Source organism: Lissotriton helveticus, chromosome 10, assembly GCF_964261635.1.
Source record: "Lissotriton helveticus chromosome 10, aLisHel1.1, whole genome shotgun sequence".
NCBI lineage: Eukaryota > Metazoa > Chordata > Amphibia > Caudata > Salamandridae > Lissotriton > Lissotriton helveticus.
In genome coordinates, this window is record NC_136071.1 from 251,952,364 (window position 1) to 251,970,596 (window position 18,233).

Here is an 18,233-nt window from a genome sequence, read left to right on the forward strand (position 1 = left end):
CTGCTTTTACTTATCTTCAGTAACTCATTATCTGGTAGAGAGTCAATCTAACCACAGATTCCTCACCGACGTACACTACTCCCCTTCGAGTCGAATTGACTCATTTGTTCCATTAATAGGATGCCGATCAAAAGATATGCGAATGGCATTATCTGATTTTGATGGCTCCTTTCCCAGCAGTGCACACCAAGATGTGAAAGAAACCGATGTCGGCACGAAGGAGGTGATGTGTACAAATAGAGGCCCAAAGGGGACATATTTGGGGTGGGACTGAAGCGGATAATCACTGCACCGCTTAACGACATGTGAGGGAATTGCTGCAAAAGTATCTTGATCAAACTTGATGTTTGGAGGAATCCCCTAGGTGAGAAATGTGCGGTTGCATAGTCTCGACAAGAAAATGTGATAATGAAGGCCAGTAAGTGTTTAATCTGAAAGAAACACATAGTGATAGATTCCTTACCTTAGAATTAACTCCATGCATATGGGGCCTTTCTACCCCCATGTCCAGCCTCCTTATTTTCGGCTGTACATCAGCCTTCGGAGGAAGGGGAGTACTGGGAGGGGTCTGAGGACCCTCTCACAGCTCAGTGTGAGTATGACCCGGACTGGACAGAGGATCCGGGGGGGGTGCCAGTTGTCTCGACACCTCTCCTGACCTTGACATACTCACTCCTCCTCCAGTGGCTACAGAGGAGGGTGCAAGTTATGCAGTGGTGTTGCACAGCGCGGTGTAGCCCCTCAACCTCAAACTCCCTACAGTGGCCATCTGGACTAACCTCTTGACAGAAGCGCTGCAGCCAGCGGCTACTTATGCAGAGCCACTGCTGCCTTTTAATGAGGCACTTTCTGGCGTTCTTTTGGGCTTCTGGTCCAGGCCCAACACAGGGGCTCCTGTGGATAGGAACGTGGCTCATTGCCCGGCCCCGGGCGACCCAATTTTCTTCTCCCAACACCCCACCCCTGAGAGCTTAGTTGTTCAAGCTTCAGCGTCCCAGAGCGCATTCCCTACTGCACCCCCGGTCAGGGAATCCAAGAGACTGGAACAATTTGGGAAGATTTTTTCTTCTGCCACTTCAGGGCTGCAGTCTGTGAATACTGCAAGCCTCTTGGGCCGTTATTCCCACTCTGTGTGGGATATGGTGGTGCAAGTGCTGCCTCAGGGTCCGGAGGAGGCGCGGACAGTGCTCTTGAAGGCTATTGCTGAGGTGAGAGATGCAGCCAAGTTCACAATACGATGTGGCCTTGACACTGCTGCATTGCTGGGCAGAGCGATTTCCACGACAGTGTCGCTCCTCTGCCACAACTGGCTGAGCACTACTAGCTTCTCGGGGTATGTCCAGAACACCCTGATGGACATGCCCTTTGATGGCATTCGCCTTTGTGGCAACAAGGCAGATAGTGCTTTGGAGCGTTTTAAGGAATCACGGGCTACGGCCAGGTACTTGGGTCTTTCGGCAACTCGCCCTCTTCCGCCTTCTGCTTTTTGCGGCCACGGAAGTGGCGCCCCAGCACGTTCGCTTTAGAGTCACAGGCTGCAACAGTCTCACCGCGGACGTGGGACCTGCAAAGGCGCGTCAGGGGGCCAGCGGGTGGGTCAGTCCACTTCCACCTGAGCCACCACTGCCCCAAAAATTTCTAGTCTGGTCTTTCAGGCCCATCAAACGCCAGTGGGTGGCAGGATTCGCCATCACCTCCCCCTCTGGTGTGCCATCACTATGGACAGGTGGGTTTTACAAATAGTTCAAAGGTTCTACTCCCTCCCCTTCGAGACTACCCTTCCAGCCATGCCACCCCAGTACCACTGCATGTCGGGGATCATTTGGCACTTCTTCAACAGGAATTCGCGGCCCTCTTTGCCAAGGTGGGCCTTTGTGTGCGTTTCTGCGCCAGAAGTAGGATGTGGTTGTTATTCCTACTACTTACTGGTGCCCAAGAAGGACAAGGTTCTGCGTCCTATCCTGGACCTCAGGGACGTCAGTCGCTTCGTCTGGAAGTAGACGTTCAAAATGCTAACTCTGGCTCAGGTCTTGTATGCTCTCGAGACTGGATGGTAGCAGTGGACTTGCAGGATGCATATTTCCACATTCCCGTCCTGCCGGCCCACCAGTGTTACCTGCGGCTCAAGGTAGGCGATGAGTATTTTCACTTTACTGTGCTCCCCTTTGGCCTTACAGGTGCCCCTCGGGTGTTATGTTAACTAAAGTGATGGCGGTGGTCGCAGCTCATCTGCGCAGATCTGGGGTTCCAGTCTTCCCCTATCTTGACGACTGGCTGTTGAAGGCGGGCTCGCCCCAGGCAGTCATCTCCCACCTCCAGACTACGGCCAGCCTCCTGCATTTGCTGGGGTTCTCCATCAATGTGCCGACGTCGCGTCTGATTTCCTCTCAGAAACTCTTCTTCATCAGAGCGGTACTGGATACGACACAGTTTCAGGCCTATCCTCCCGAACGACGAGTCCAGGATATTAAGGCTATGACTCTGATCTTTCGGCCTCTATCCTGGGTTTCGGTCTGGATGACCCTGAGGCTGCTGGGCCTCATGGCCTCCTACTGGTTACTCATGGCCTCCTGCTGGTTACTCATGCCAGATGGCATATGCAGGCTCTACAGTGGGACCTGAAGTTCCAGTGGGCGCAGCATCAGGGGAACCTATCGGATTACGTCCAGATCTCAGAGGCCACTGCTCAACAGCTGCAGTGGTGGGTCAATGGCAGATCCCTCTCCCTTCCTCAACCGGAGTACACAGTGGTGACTGATGCGTCCCTCCTAGGAGGGGGGGTGCCACGTGGGAGAGGCGTAGATCAGAGGCCTCTGGTCTCCAGCGGCATCCAGGCTCCATATGAATGTTCCGAAGCTTCAGACGATCCGACTTGCACTTAAGGCATTCCTTCCCACTGTCAAGGGGAGAGTAGTGCAGGTGTTCTAGGACAACACCACCGCCATGTGGTACTGCAACAAACAGGGCGGGATGGTGTTGTGGACCCTATGTCGGGAGGCTCTGCGCCTCTGGACATGGCTGGAACAGCAGTGCATTTCCCTGGTGGTACAACGCCTGGCAAATTCACTGAACGGCAGGGCGGACAAACTCAGACGCAGGTGCATGATGGATCACGAATGGCGTCTTCACTCGGACGTGGTGCTAGTGGAGAGAGACTTGGTTAGATCTGTTCGCCACCGAAGATAACTCCAATGTCAGCAGTTCTGCACGTTGGAATTTCCAAGGAGGCACTTGCTAGGCGACTCTTTTCGTCGCGAGTGGAGTAGCGGTCTGTTGTACGCCTTTCCGCCTATACCACTTCTGCACTGAGTGCTGAAGAAGATCAGGCGCGACTGGGCTCAAGTCATTCTTGTGGCTCTGGACTGAGCTCAGAGTTGGGTATCCCGAGCTACTCAGTATGACCATCGATCCCCGATCCGACTGCCTCTTCGGGAGGATCTTCTGTCGCAGCAGCAGGGGACGATCCTCCACCTGAACTTGTCCATTCTCCAGCTCTTTGCTTGGAGATTGAGCTGCGGCAGTTGATTCCTTTTGGCTTGCCTCCTGAAGTCTTTGATGGCATTCTGGGAGCCAGGCGTCCCTCCACTAAGTTGGTATACGTCTGCAGGTGGAACACATTTGTGGCATGGGGCACAACAAAGGCTGTGGATCCCCTTTCTGCCCCTCTTTCAGAAGTTCTTCTGTACTTCCTTCTTTGGCCCAGCAGGGCTCTGCTGTGGGCACTATCAAGGGCTACCTTTCTGCTATTTCGGCCTTTCTCAGGCTCCTTGATCAGCCCTCTCTTTTCAAGTCCCCTGTTGTAAATAGATTCCTTAAAGGCATATCTCATCTTTCCCTCCTATTCCTTTCGTAATGCCACAGTGGGACTTTAATCTCGTTCTTACTTATTTAATGTGCACTCCCTTTGAGCCTCTTCACAACTGTCCTCTTCGTCCACTAACTTTGAAGACTGCTTTCCTGGTTACCATCACCTCTGCCAGGAGAGAGTGAGTGAGCTCCAGGCTCTTTCTTGTATACCTCCTTTTCTATCTGTCCATCCGGACAAGGTTGTGCTCAGAACACATCCATCCTTCCTGCCAAAGGTTGTCACTGCCTTTCACATCGGGCAGACCATCACTTTGCCCACCATCTTACCGCCTCTGCATCCTTCTAGAGAGGAAGCGGGGCTCCACCGCCTCGACCCAAAACGTGCGCTCTCTTTTTACTTGAACCGCACACAACAGTTCCGGGTGGATGACCAGCTCTCCGATGGCTAAGTTGGTGCCAAGAAAGGTCGGGCCGTACACAAGCAGGCTAACTCCCGATGGGTCGTCTTGTGAATTAAAGCATGTAATTCTCTGGCTAAAAAGGAAGCTCCGTTGGGGCTGCGCGTCCATTCTGCCAGGGCGACAGCAGCGACTACAGCATTGGGACGTGGTGTCCCTCTGCAAGACATCTGTCAGGCAGCTCCATGGGCCTGCTGCACACTTTTACTAAGCACTGTTACCTGGACAGCCAAGTCCAAAAAGACTTCTTCTTTGGCCGTTCCGTTCTCCTTCTGGTGTGATCTTGAGTCGCAGACCCACCACCAGGGTTGCTATTGCTGGGGTATCTATTCTAAGGTAAGGAATCTATTACTATGTGCATCTTTCAGATGAACAAGTTACTTACCTTCAGTAACGATATATCTGTAAAAAACATTTGTAGTGATAGATTCCTTACCACCCCACCCATCCTCCCCGTTCTGCTTACTGATTTCTTGGGGTGAGGTCATCCCTTTCAGGGCCCTACTTTCAAGGCACCAGTGGTCAGTATCTTGCATGGCTCTGCGTTTCTGGCGAGGAAAGTCGTGTACAGGACTGACGTCAGCATGCGAGGCCGGCGTCTAAGTAGCTGCTGCGACTTCATCTCGGCGACCACAACGCCAACGACTGACTCGGAGCTGCACAACGCCACCTTTTGACGCGCAGGGGTACTGCTGACAAAAACTTTCCGTATCCAGTCTGATGCCTGGGGATAATTCTAAGGTAAGGAATCTATCACTACTAATGTTTCCTACAGATATATCGTTACCAAAGGTAAGTAACTTGTTCATTTGTGACATTTGTTTTACATTGCAGTGTAGGTAGTCCATGGGTGATTCTGAAGATAGTGATTGACATCTCCATATTAATATTATTTTGCATTGGAAATTTCACTTCCATTGCATCCGGATCACACACTATTTGCTTGGTTAAGGCTGGTTCTTCACCCCTTGGCCTAATCGGCAGGAACACCTATAGCAAGATTTGTGATACGATTTATCAGACTACTTTCTTAGCTTTTCTGCTAACAGTAATACAGTGACCGAGATAAGTACAATTGTCATCCGCCAGATGTTCCTAGCCGTTTCTCTTTTGATTTTTACCACTGCCAATTTTGAAACAAAGGTTACAAATTTCGGACTAACGAAACTGGAGTTGTTTTTTTGTACAGTAGTGGCAGTCCTAATTGCGGTGTGCTTAGTTGTTGGGTGATTCGCATGCTACCACCTCTTCCTCAGTTATTATTTCATTTTCACCATTGAGTGTTGTGTATTGTGTGGAAAGCTTTTGCATCCTGTACTTGCGATCCAGTGGTAGGCCTCATGGCAAAAGTAGGAGAGGTCAAATATACAATGTTTTTTAAATTGGCAGAAAATTATCACATTCTAATCCCAAGTATGTGCCACAGTAGTACAGAATCCAAGAACCTCGATTATTGGATCAGCCATTTAGAGTATTTCATTTTCAGTAGTTTTTCTTATTTTCAAATATTAACTTCCTGATTTTAGGTGGCCCTGTAAAAGGTCAGAAAGAAACCTTGATTTGTGAAAATGTTTATCCTAGTCATGCAGTAGAAATAAAAAATCTTTAATGTCATCTACTCAATGTTTTCCGTAATGAAATGCTTGGAAAGCTATTATGAACTCCGAATTGATTGAAAAATGTTTTTAGAGCACAATCCTTATGAGGTTAAATATTTCAAATATCTTTTTTTCTTTTACCAGAAATATCTTGAAGTACCTGAAACAGACTTCAAGGATAGCCATTGGACCATTAAGGATATCCTCATTAACTGTGTCACAGTCACTGCCTTTATTGGGCACAATACAGTTGTACTGTTCTTCAGCTTTGGAGAATTCTGTTTCTAACAAGCTATCGACAGAGGTACTTGTACTTTATTATCATTTAAGAACTTTATTGAACTTCTGTTGCCCACTCTTTGATGTAAAATCTTTGAATTTGGGTTGGACCTTTATTTGTATTTATTTTTAACTTTGTAGCAGGTGTGGCTGTAGATGCACATGCTCTGCATACTCCTGCAATCTAGTGTTGTGCTTGGACGTTGTCCCTTGGTTTCCTTTGATGAAGTCTTTTCAGTTACAAGCTATAGTGACTACTCCTTTAGTTTGTAATGCACAATGTTAGTTTCTTTTTTCTCCTATCATTGGCTTCGGACGTGTACTGATAGGGGTCCATGTTCGGTGCCTAATAGAACTACTCACGGGACCACAATCATGGTTTATCATTGTTCGAGGATCTTTGACTCTCACAATCTCTTCGACGCCTTCCACAGGGGCCTCAACCCTCATCTCCGGCGTTTCATGACAAGACCTTGCTCTGGTCTTTCTGGTTAATCATCAGATTGCAAGATGCATATACCTTGCTCCAGGCTACTCTGCATTTTTTTCTCTCACACCCCTCCAGTGAAAGCCTGGTTTTGCAGGCGTCTGCAACTCTGACAAACCTGATTACCTGCTCGACTACTCCCCCCAATGAGGAGTCTAAACATGGAGAGGTCTTTGGAAATAGATTATTTTCTTCCACCAGTTTGGCCCTCTGATATATGAATGGCAGCTGTCTCCTGGGACTTCTCTTACCATGCTCTGAATTTCTGTGATTGAAGTCTTCCCAGGTGTCCCGGAAGTTCTCCAATTTCTCCTGACACAACAATCCAAATCGGTCATGATGCGGCCAAATCCAAAATTTGTTATTTCTTGGACACCACCATTTTAATCAGGCGGGCCATTGGCACAAGCATCGCTGTCCTCCGCCATGCCTAGCTGCAGTCAACTGGTTTTTCAGGCAATGTCCAATCGTGTTTATGAACATGCCCTTTGATGTCACTCGCTCCGTTCTGGAGTTGTTCAAGGAGAGCTGGGCCACAGCACGTGCCCTGGGTTTATCTTCACCGCCTTGCCAGCTGCATAAGCTGTATAATTCCTTTCGCAGCTTCGGCAGAGGTGCCCCATAGCACCAGCCAGTTCAGCCTCAAAAAGATGCAAAAGAAACAAATGATGGACGGAATGTGGAACAAATAAAACATTCACCCCAGTCGATAGATCTGTGTTAAATCCATTGTTCTTTTGCTCACCATGCCACTCCCGTTTAAACCTAGCCATATGCAAATAAGTTTTGACCCTTAACCTCATAGGAACAGTCCAGCCTGAACTGCTAAGCCAGGTCCTCCCTGGACCAGAAACAAGCATCCTGGGACCGGTTTTGGAGTATCACCCCTCGTCAGCCAGGCAAGCTTGAATCCAGTGGCATAGTGAGCCTGGGACCCACGTCTGGGCATACCCAGCACACGAAAGAGACACAAATGATGGGCAGAATGCGGATCAAATCAAACATTCACCCCCAGTCAAGAGATCTGGGTTAAATCAATAGTTCTTTTGCTTACCATGCCACCCCAGTTTAGACCCAGCAATATGCTAATCAGTATTGACCCTGCTCCTCATGGGAACAGTCCAGCCTGAACCGCTAAGCCAGGTCCGCCCCAGCTCAGTATTTTCGCAGGGTCATTGAGCCTCCATCCACTGCCCCCCGCCCAGCTCTACCTGCCAAACCCCTTTAGGGCGCCCTTAGTGGTGACAGCCACCCGGCTGTACAAAGATTCTTGTCAGGTTTGCAGACCAACACTTTGGATAGGTGGGTCCTGCAGATAGTTGGGAAGGTGTACTTTGCCTTTAATTGCCACTCTTCATACCATTTGCCATTCACAGAGCGACTGACGAGGGCCATCTATCTGTCATGTGGCAGAAAGGGTGGGCCCTTTTGGCCAAATGGGGCTATTGAGAGGGTGCCTTTGCCTGAAGTAGGTCGTGGTTGTTATTCCCTCTGCTTTCTGGTGTCGAAGAAGGATGGAAGCCTAATCCTAAATTGGACCAGCGCCCACTCGCGGCCTTCTTCCGAAATGAAAAATTCAAGCTGCTAACACTTGCCCAGGTATTTATTGGCTGTCCTCCATCCTGAAGACTGAAGTGTGGCGTTGGACCTGCAACGCGCCTATTTTGAAATACCCATCTTGCAAGTCTATCCGCGCTACCTGTGGTTTGTGGTGCTATAAATGGTATCATCATTGACTGTGATCTACAGAGATATGCCCCGAGGAAGGGACATTAACATCCCAAAATCGCATGAAACTGAACATGATTATTACATTGTATATTATGTAATGTTTTTATGTTTCATTTATGTTGAATTGTACCTAACAAACTTGTTACATGACTTTAATGTGCGTAAAATCATGAGTTAAGAATTCATAAAAGTATTATCAGGAAGATTAAAGAATACTAATTGAATAAAAACAAGTATTCTAATAAAATATTGAGCAGAGATTTTTCATCAAAAATGTTTTTTTACATTTTGAATGTGAATAGTGCGCATCACATCCAAGTCTGTGTACTTGTTATATATAGTGACACATCCCTGTGTGCCACGCCTACAACCCACTGCCCTGTCATAGATCAGTCACCCCTCTAGCTGGGTGCACTATACCAGTGGTGATGGTATAGATGCATGAGCCCTGTACCCCTACAGTGTCTAAGTCCATTCTTAGACATTGTAGGTGCAGTGCTGCCATTAGGAGTATATGGTGCTGGGAGTTTGTCATTACAAACTCCACAGCACCATAACGGCTGCACTGAAAACTGAGAAGTTTGGTATCAAACTTAGCAGCACATTAAACCCACACTGATGGGATTTAATGAAAAATGCACACGAGGGCATCTTAGAGATGACCCCTGAAAACAAACCTACCACTAGTGTCCAGGCTGAAAGGATGCTTTCAGCTGCCACCACCAGACCTGTTTCTGGACCCCTGGGTTGAGAGCCTATTGCTCTCTGGAACCTGAAACAATGCACATCCTTGGACGAGGTGCCAAGCCTCCTCCCCCAGGATGGGCAGGGTCCACGAAGGGGAAGCCTCAAAGGCTTGCCGCCTTTATGAGCTTCCCCAGGCCACTTGCTGCTTTCAGAAACTGGTCCCTACTGGTTCTGACCACCACTTTGGGCGTGAGAACCGGCGAGAAAGACAAGTGAGGATGAGAGGTGTGCCCACCTCTGCCAACTTCACCCCTTAGGTGGGGGAGGCGAAGTGAAGCACAACTCTCAGTCCCCGCCATCTTGCAGATAGGGGGACTCAGCCAACCAGGGAAAACCTTATGCTCCCCTCGGAGGGTGGCATAATGGGGGGTGTGCTCACCCCAACTTTTTACCTACCTGTAACGCTCCTAAATCGAGTATTTTGGGGCACCCCTGAACCTTGCTTTCTCTGACCAGAAGAATCCACAAGAAAAGAAGAAAGATCGGACAGCCGTGCCAAAGCTAACAAGAGGAGGCCACCCACTGACTTGGCCCCAGCCCTACCGGCCTGTCCAACTCAAACCTGCTCCTGCGAAATCCTGATGTGTCCGGAAGCCAGCAACCTTGAAGGACCTGCCTGCCGTCAACCACAAATACTGTGTCTGCAGTGAACTCTAAATTTGTTCATCTCCAACCTCTGGCTCAAGCCGGACACCGAGAATCTGCACCGCTCTGCACCCGCCGTCCACGCCCCGAGCTCGAGTGGGTAAACACCACAAGGAGGTCTCCTTGGCAATTCTGACCCGAGATCTGGCGACCCCTGACCTGCCCCAAGCCTCCAGCCGACGCCTGCAGCCTAAATCCGTAAGTTCCCCCAGCCGCGACCCGGAGCTGGTAGTAAGATCCGGCCCTAAAAGGCACCCCTGCACTCGACGCCCCATGGCCTTGGGTGGCCAAACAGACCGTGCCTAACCCACCTCCAACATCCCAACCTACCCCTCAAAGTGGTGGTTGCACCCAGAAGACTTTCGTCCCCAAACCTGAAGTGCCTTTGCAAACAGGAGGTTCCCCATTGCAAACAGGGCGCCCGACATCAAAACAGCCCCCTGCACCCGGCCGCCCTGGTTCCTCTGAGGGTGCACCTTTGGTGCTACTTTGTTTCCCCATTTGCCCGGAGCTAAAGTCCAGGAGCTTTGGTCCCACAACCAAGGGGCTTGCTCGTCAGCAGTGACCAACTGGCTGCTCCCTATCCCCCATTGGATAACATTGGGCTTCAGCACTCTGCACCCGGCCGCCCTAGTGCCGCTGAGGGTGTAACGAGAGTGCATCCCTGACGGACCCCTGAGTCTACCCCCAGAACCACAACTCCCACTACCAATTACTTACCTTAAAACCGATAACACTATGTTTGAGGCATATGAGCTGTAGATCATATGCTTGTGCATAGATCACCATCTAGTGTTGGGTCCGGATGTTTGCCCTTTGTTTTTGTTCGAATAAGTCTTTCCAGTCACGAGGTAGTTGACTCCTCCTTTCGGTGGTAGTGCACATGGGCATAGACTCATTCCTTAGATTTTTTTTTTCCGCCATCAGGTTCGGATGTTTATTGCAGCTCTCTGTGTCCGAGGATGACTCCGACATCGAAGAAGAGGTGCAAGTTACTCTGGGTCAGCGTCCCGTTAATAAAGACAACCCCTTGCACCCCCAACAACCTCAAACAAAGGCTCCTGTCACTCCTCGGTCTTTGGGCCAAGGTAGGCACCGACAAAAGGTTTCCAATGCCCCACCCTCAGCTCTGAAACATAGAGAAAAACCTTCTGTTTCTGGCTCAAACTGACCCCATCTCAGTGCCAACCTAACACCTTTGGCACCGAAACACCAAGCTCAAGCCGACACCACCAGCGCCAAAAGGCTCGGAGCCGAAACCTTTGACACCGAAACAGGCAACCCAGGATAAAGCCACTCCGTCAAAACCACCTCTGTGCGATCACTCCATTTCGGATCCAAAACAAAAAAAGTTGGTAATTCACCCCGATACAGGGGATATTCAGGCCACTTTACCAAAAAAGAGGAAATTAGACCCCCCAGAGGACTACCACGTTCCTTTTAAAAAGAAAAGTTTGGGTACTAACCCTTCTCCTCCTTATATCACACCTACTTCTCCTACTAATCCTAATTTATTTCACCTAATCCACAAGATGATGGGGATGGCAATCAAGATCCCCCCACAGGAAACTGATCCTTGGCAGGACTATCACACTGATCCAGATCCAGATAATGATCCAGATTTGTACCCCTCCAGACCCTCCCCACCAGATGACAACATTGGGTACGTTGAGCTCCTTAATAGGGCTGCTCAGTATCACGGGGTGGAATTGCATTCAGAGCCATTAGAGCAGGATTTCTATTTTGAGACCCTTAACTTCTCTCACATAGTCACTCATACATTACCTATGCTCAAAGGCATGTTATAAAACACTGGGAACATTTTCAAATACCCTGTCAGGGCAAGAATTATTACTCTTAGAGTGGAGAAAAAATATAAGCCTGCTCTCACCGACCCTACATACATCAAAGGTCAGTTACCTTTAGACTGTCTTGTAGTCTCTAATGCTCGCAAGAGAGCCAACTCCCAAACCTCAGGTGAAGCTCCTCCTCCAGATAAGGAGTCCAAGCTCATTGACACCTCAGTCAAAAGAGTAGCTTCACAAGCAGCTAACCTTTGGCGTATTGCCAATGCTCAAGCTTTGTTGGCTCATTATGACCGGGCTCATTACGATGAGTTAGCGAAACTCGTGCAGTTCTTACCGGACGAACACAAGTTTAAGGCTAACTACCTTATTCAAGAGGGTAAGCTCATTACAAATACATCTATCAGGTGTGCCGTAGATGCGGCAGACACAGCAGCCCATACAATTAACACCAGTGTACTCTTACGAAGGCATGCATGGTTGAGAATTACAGGTTTCAAACCTGAGGTGCAAACCTCCATCCTCAACCAACCCTTTGATAAGGAACACCTCTTTGGACCATCAGTTGACACTTCGCTGGAAAAAAATGAAAAAAGATGCAGAGGTTGCAAAGTCCATTGGGGCTTTGCAGTCACCCACCGATAGGGGTTCCTTTTGCCGCTTCTTTTATAGGGGTGGGTCAAAAAACCATATCCACCAAGACAACCTCCTCTTCTTACAAGGGTAATACTCGATCCCCCTCAACAAAAGGTTATTTCAGGGGAGGTTTTAGAGGGAACAATGGTAAGGGAAAAAGCAGAGGCAACTCCACACGCTCTTCCCCCACCAGCAAAAACAGTGACTTCCATCCTGTACCCCCGATCATTCCACTCCGGTCAGGGGATGTCTCTCCCAATTTCTCCCTGTCTGGAACTCCATCACTTCAGACAAATGGGTACTGCAAATGATCCAATACGGTTACTGCCTGGAACTTGCAGCCAATCCCCCAAATATCCTTCCAAGAACACATGCAATGTCACTGGAACATCTCACTCTTAAAGCAAGAGGTTCTCTCTTTCTCCTAGGATAACAAGCTATAGAACCAGTCCCATTACAATACCAAGGGACAGGGGTATACTCCCTGTACATCTTAATTCCCAAAAAAGATGTCTCTTTAAGACTGATATTAGACCTCAGAAAACTAAATCTCTACATCCAATCAGACCACTTTCACATGGTCACACTTCAACAGGTTCTCCTGCTCCTTCAGCAAGGTGACTTTCTGTCCACTCTTGATCTAAAGGACGCCTATTTCCATATTCCCAGTCACCCCGCTCACCACAAATACCTCAGGTTTGTGGTAGACGGCCAACATTATCAATTCAAAGTCCTCCCATTTGAAGTAACTACAGCTCCCAGGGTTTTCACAAAATGTCTGGCAGAAGTCGTGGCTCATCTAAGACGACAGCACATTCACGTCTTTTCCTACCTAGACAGCTGGCTAATAAAAGCCAGCTCGCAACAGATCTGCCTACACTACACTCGAAAAACAGTCCCACTGCTTCAAGAACTTGGGTTCACTGTAAACCTCATCAAGTCTCCTCTCCAACCATCCAACTCACAAGTGTATCTAGGAGCTACAAATAGACACTCAAAGCTGTAGCGTATCCCAACCCAGTCAGGATCTACAACATGCAGACTCTAATATCACAGTTTCAGCCTCAACACTCATTACCAGCTCGAGTGTTCATGCAATTCCTAGGAATGGGGGCATCTTGCATTTTAATCGTTCCTTACACACGACTCCGAATGCGTCCCCTACAGGAATGCTTAGCACGTCAGTGGAACCAGGCTCAAGGTCTGTTATCAGATCTAGTGTTTGTGGATGGCCGCACCAATCGCTCTCTGCAGTGGTGGAACATACAAAACCTTTCCAAGGGGCGGCCATTCTTTGACCCAATTCCACAGATGGTGCTAACAGCAGACTCATCGCTCACTGGTTGGGGAGCTCATCTTCAAAAACATACCATTCAAGGCATGTGGACTCTGCAGCAGAAACAACCCACATAAACCATCTAGAACTGCTATCAATTTTTCTAGCATTGAAAGCCTTTCAATTTCATCTAGTAGGCAAAGCTGTCCTGATTCGCACAGACAACATGATAGCAATGTACTACATACAAAAACAGGGGGGGGCACACTATCTCCAGCTCTCACAGCTAGCCCAGGGCATCTGGAGATGGGCCATACCTAAAAAAATATCTCCTTGAAGAACACCTCTCCGGAGTAAACAACCAGATTGCAGATATCCTCAGTCATCAACGACTGCAGATCCACGAATGGGAACTCCACTCTCAAGTTCTCCCAAATGTGGGGCTTCCCAGAGATAGATCTGGTTGCCACGCACCTAAACGCAAAATGCCCAAACTTCGCATCCAGGTATCCACACCCATTGTCCAAAGACAATGCGCTACTTATGAATTGGTCAAGGATATTTGCTTACGCTTTTCCGCCTCTCCCACTCATTCCATGAGCGGTTTGGAAGCTCAGACAGCAGTCCCTGACACTAATCCCAGTTGCTCCCACATGGGCCCGTCAACCCATGGTTCACACCCCTGTTGAAGCTTTCAGTACTTCCTCACCAAAAACTATACCTTACTCCCAATCTTATAACTCAGAACCATGGAGTGATAAGGCATCCAAATCCCAGTCATCTCAACCTTGCGGTTTGGCTCCTGAAATCCTAGAGTTTGGTTATCTTAATCTTCTGCCAGACTGCATGAATATTATCAAAGAGGCTAGGCGCCCTACCTGCAAGCTATGCAGCAAAGTGGAAGCGGTTTTTCATTTACTGTAACAACAATAAAATCAATTCGCTAGATGCTTCAATTCAAAACATCATTTGCGATCTACTTCATCTACAGCGCTCCAATTTAGTGTACACATCTATATGCTTACATCTTGCTGCAATAGCTGCATATCTACAAAACAGACAGTATTTGTCTCTTTTAAAAGTGCCTGCTATTAAAGCATTTATGGACCGACTTAAGTCATTCCATCCAGACTTACACCTGCTCCAGTGTGGAATCTCAACATAGTCCTTACAAAACTCATGGGTCCACCTTTTGAGCCATTGCACAAATGTGAACTGCAATTTCTTACTTGGAAGGTAGCCTTCCTCATAGCCATCACATCACTGAGAATTGGTGAGCTCCAGACACTAACCATAGAAGAGCCGTTTTTACAAATACACCAAAACAAAGCGGTTCTAAGGACTAACCCCAAATTTTTACCTACAGTCTCATTTCTGCCTTTCAATTCAACCAATCTGTTGAGTTGCCTGGGTTCTTCCCTCAACCAGATTCAGTGACAGAACGTTCTCTTCACACCTTAGATGTGAAAAGAGCATTACTATACTACATAAAAAAGAACAAAAACTTTCCAGAAAACCATGCAACTTTTTGTTGCTTTTGCTCCACCACATAAATGTAATACAATATCAAAATCAAGTATTACACGGTGGATAGTTAAGTGCATTCAAATATGCTACATTAAAGCTAAACGCACATTAACAATTCTATGGCATTCTTAGGAAATATAGCCATTGATGACATCTGCAGAGCTGCAACATGGTCTACACCACACACATTCACAAAACACTATTGTATGGATGTGTTAGCAAGACAGCAAGCTAGTGTTGGCTAGGCAGTTTTACGTACACTATTTCAGACCACTGCAACAGCTTCAGGTTAACCACCACTTTTGGAGATAACTGCTATGTAGTCTATGCACAAGCATATGATCTACAGCTCCTATGCCTCAAACGGAAAATGCTACTTCCCCAGTATGCCTCTGTTCTTGGCATATAGAGCTGTAGAGTCACAGGCGCCCACCCGCCTCCCTGGGTACCATTGCCTGTTGCAGTACAATCTAAGGATGGAGTTGATGCCCATGCGCACTATCACCGAAAGGAGGAGTCACCTACCTCGTGACTGGAAAGACTTCTTCGAACAAAAACAAAGTACAAACATCCGGACCCAGCACTGGAAGGCAATCTATGCACATGTATACGACTCTACAGTTCTATATGCCAAGAACCGATGCATACTGGATAAGTAGCATTTTCCTTTCTTCCATAGGGTAACATTGACTGTTTTTCTTGGAAAAGGTTCTAAGTGTGGAGTTTGAAAACCTAAAGTAATTCTTTAAAATGGTACTAACTAACAAAAACGATTTTACTTCTCTGTTTACAAGAAATGTCCCAGTGTAGTATCCAGGTATACTACACTGTGTAAGAAATGTAATCTCAAAAGTAACTTGCCTGTAATTTGACTCAAAATCCTACACCAAGTATATGTACTTTATTCGGAAAAGCATTGCATTATCCGTAACACTACTGTAATCAAATCAAAGTACATTTACAATTGCAATCCAAACGGTGTTACAATCTGTATATTTACTGCAAAGTACTGATCACTTACCTGTGCCAGGCTTGCTTGGTTCTAGGAAAATAAAATAACCAAAAGAATATTTTTATACAAAAACAATTGGTCTGAAGTTCAGTCTTTGAGTGTGTGAATTGCATTGGCTGACTGAGTGTGTGCAACAAATGCTTAACACTGTCCTCTGATAAAGCCTTACTGCCCGACCACAGTACCACAAATAGAGAGTAAGGTACTATCTAACTTTACCTCTGCCTACCTTTGGGGTTCCACTGGACTCTGTGCACACTATACCTCACTTTGGTATAGTATATACAGAGCCAGCTTCCCACATCCATTGCTTGGACCCAAAAGAGCACTAAGATTTTAAATTGAATGTACCAAAGAGCACCGGGTAGCAGCACAGCACTTTGTGGTGTTCACGAGGGTGAAAAAGGCGATGCCATACAGAAGACCACCATATCAATTTGGATGGTACTCTGCATCAAGATCTGCTACTTATTGGGTCAAAATGCGTCCACCACAAAGTCTGCACGCCCATTCTACCAGTGGAAAAGCTGGTACTCCTGCATTGGCTTTCATAATTCCTGTCCTGGACATCTGCCCATCGGCTACTTGGGTGTCATTCCATATGTTCACGAAGCACTACTGTCTGGACAGCCTGGTTCCTCGAGAAGGGCATTCGACCCTATGGGACTGTGTGAGCCAATTCACAGAACCACCTCCTAAATGGTACTGCTTTGGTGTCTATTCAAAAGGTGAGGAATCTGCAGCTAGAAGTTTGTATCAGAAGAGCAAGTTACAAACCTTCTTTCTGGTAGAGAGACTATCTAACCACAAGTTCCTCACTGGCCCTCCCATCCTTCCCGTTTTGTGGTCAAAGCCAATTTGATGTTGGGGTTCTGCCTTTTGGGGCATAGATAGCCTCAAAACCTACAGAAGTCAGGGTGTGGGAGTGCTGTCTTTTTAGGACTGCGAAACATTTTCTGGATCAGAACAATGTCCGTATGGAGTCCAAAGGCACCAACTACCGGCTCACACAGTTACTACTCAAAAGTTTCCAGATCTGGGAAATATTTAAAACGTGCAGCTAGAGTCTCTACCAGAAAGTGTGTTACCAACATATGTAAATTGTTCTATTTGAATTTTCACCATTTTACAACAGTTACTGATTTAGGAGACATTTCTATATTGGCATTAGTTTTCGTTAACCTCACTTAAAAAACACACGTTAGTGATTGATTCCGTACCTTTGAATATCCCATGGCATCAGACTGGATCCGGAAAGGTTTGTCAGCAGTACCCCTGCGTGTCGGAAGGAGGTGTCGTATGGCTCTGCGTTTCTCGCTGGTGTCGTAGGCGCTGAGATGACGTCACGGAGACTACTTAGGCTCCAACCATGCACGCTGACGTCAGTTCTTAATTTTTCCGTGCCAGCAAGCGCAGATCCAGTTCAAGCACGTACCCTAGTCACTTTTTGAATATCCTTTTCAGACTTTTTGTCTTCTCATTTTGAATCTTTGAGTTCTGGTGCCACGTAGGGATGCCTGGGTTTAAGTCCTGCGGGGCCTGTCGCCGCACGATGTCGGTGGCCGAACCCCATGGCGTCTGTCTCTACTGTCTGGAGCGCGACCATGACTCCTGGTCATGTTCCGACTGTGTGGCCATGGCTCCGAAGGCCTTACGGGAGCTGTCCCGTAAGCTGCTAGAGGCCCGGCACTCGTCTCCGTGCTGTTCGAGGTACAGGGGTCGATCTAGGGACCGATCGTGGAGCCATCATCATCGCTCCTCGGGGTCGAAGTCTTCACACTCTGAATCGGGTAAGAGACAACATAAGAAGAAGTTGAAGAAGCGTTTCCGCTCACTGACGTCTCCCCACCGGTCTCCGGACGAGGGGACAGGGGTTCCCACCCGGTCGCTCCTGTGGAGCCTGCGAGTCTCGTGGCCTACCCACCCTATCCGGTCCGTCGGCGACTCCTGCCCAAGTGCAAGATTTTCTTGCAGCCATGGACCGCCTGTTCCGGTCTGGGGCTCCCTCCGGCGCGCCTTCAGGACTTGAGGGCCCTCCCTTTCTGCCGGCTCCGCTGCAGGTGCTGCCGGCGGCTGCAGCCCCGGCGCCACAGGGACCTCCGCTGGCGGCCCGGCACCGCAGTGGGTTCCGTTTGTTCCGCCACCGCCTTTTCCCGGGTTTCCTGACCATTTTGCCCCTAGTTGGGACCCTAATTGGGACATGGAGCCGGTCTGACGCCGTCCTG

General features: G+C 48.1%; 1 protein-coding gene across 1 annotated transcript in view; it reads left to right on the forward strand.

Moving 5' to 3' along the window:
• SMG1 (SMG1 nonsense mediated mRNA decay associated PI3K related kinase) overlaps window positions 1-18,233 on the forward strand; it is a 1,634,890-nt gene that overhangs the window by 681,007 nt on the left and 935,650 nt on the right. The window contains exon 28 of the mRNA XM_078665250.1: window positions 6,008-6,167. Coding sequence (XP_078521376.1) covers window positions 6,008-6,167 — 160 coding nt within the window. The remainder of the gene's footprint in view (window positions 1-6,007; window positions 6,168-18,233) is intronic.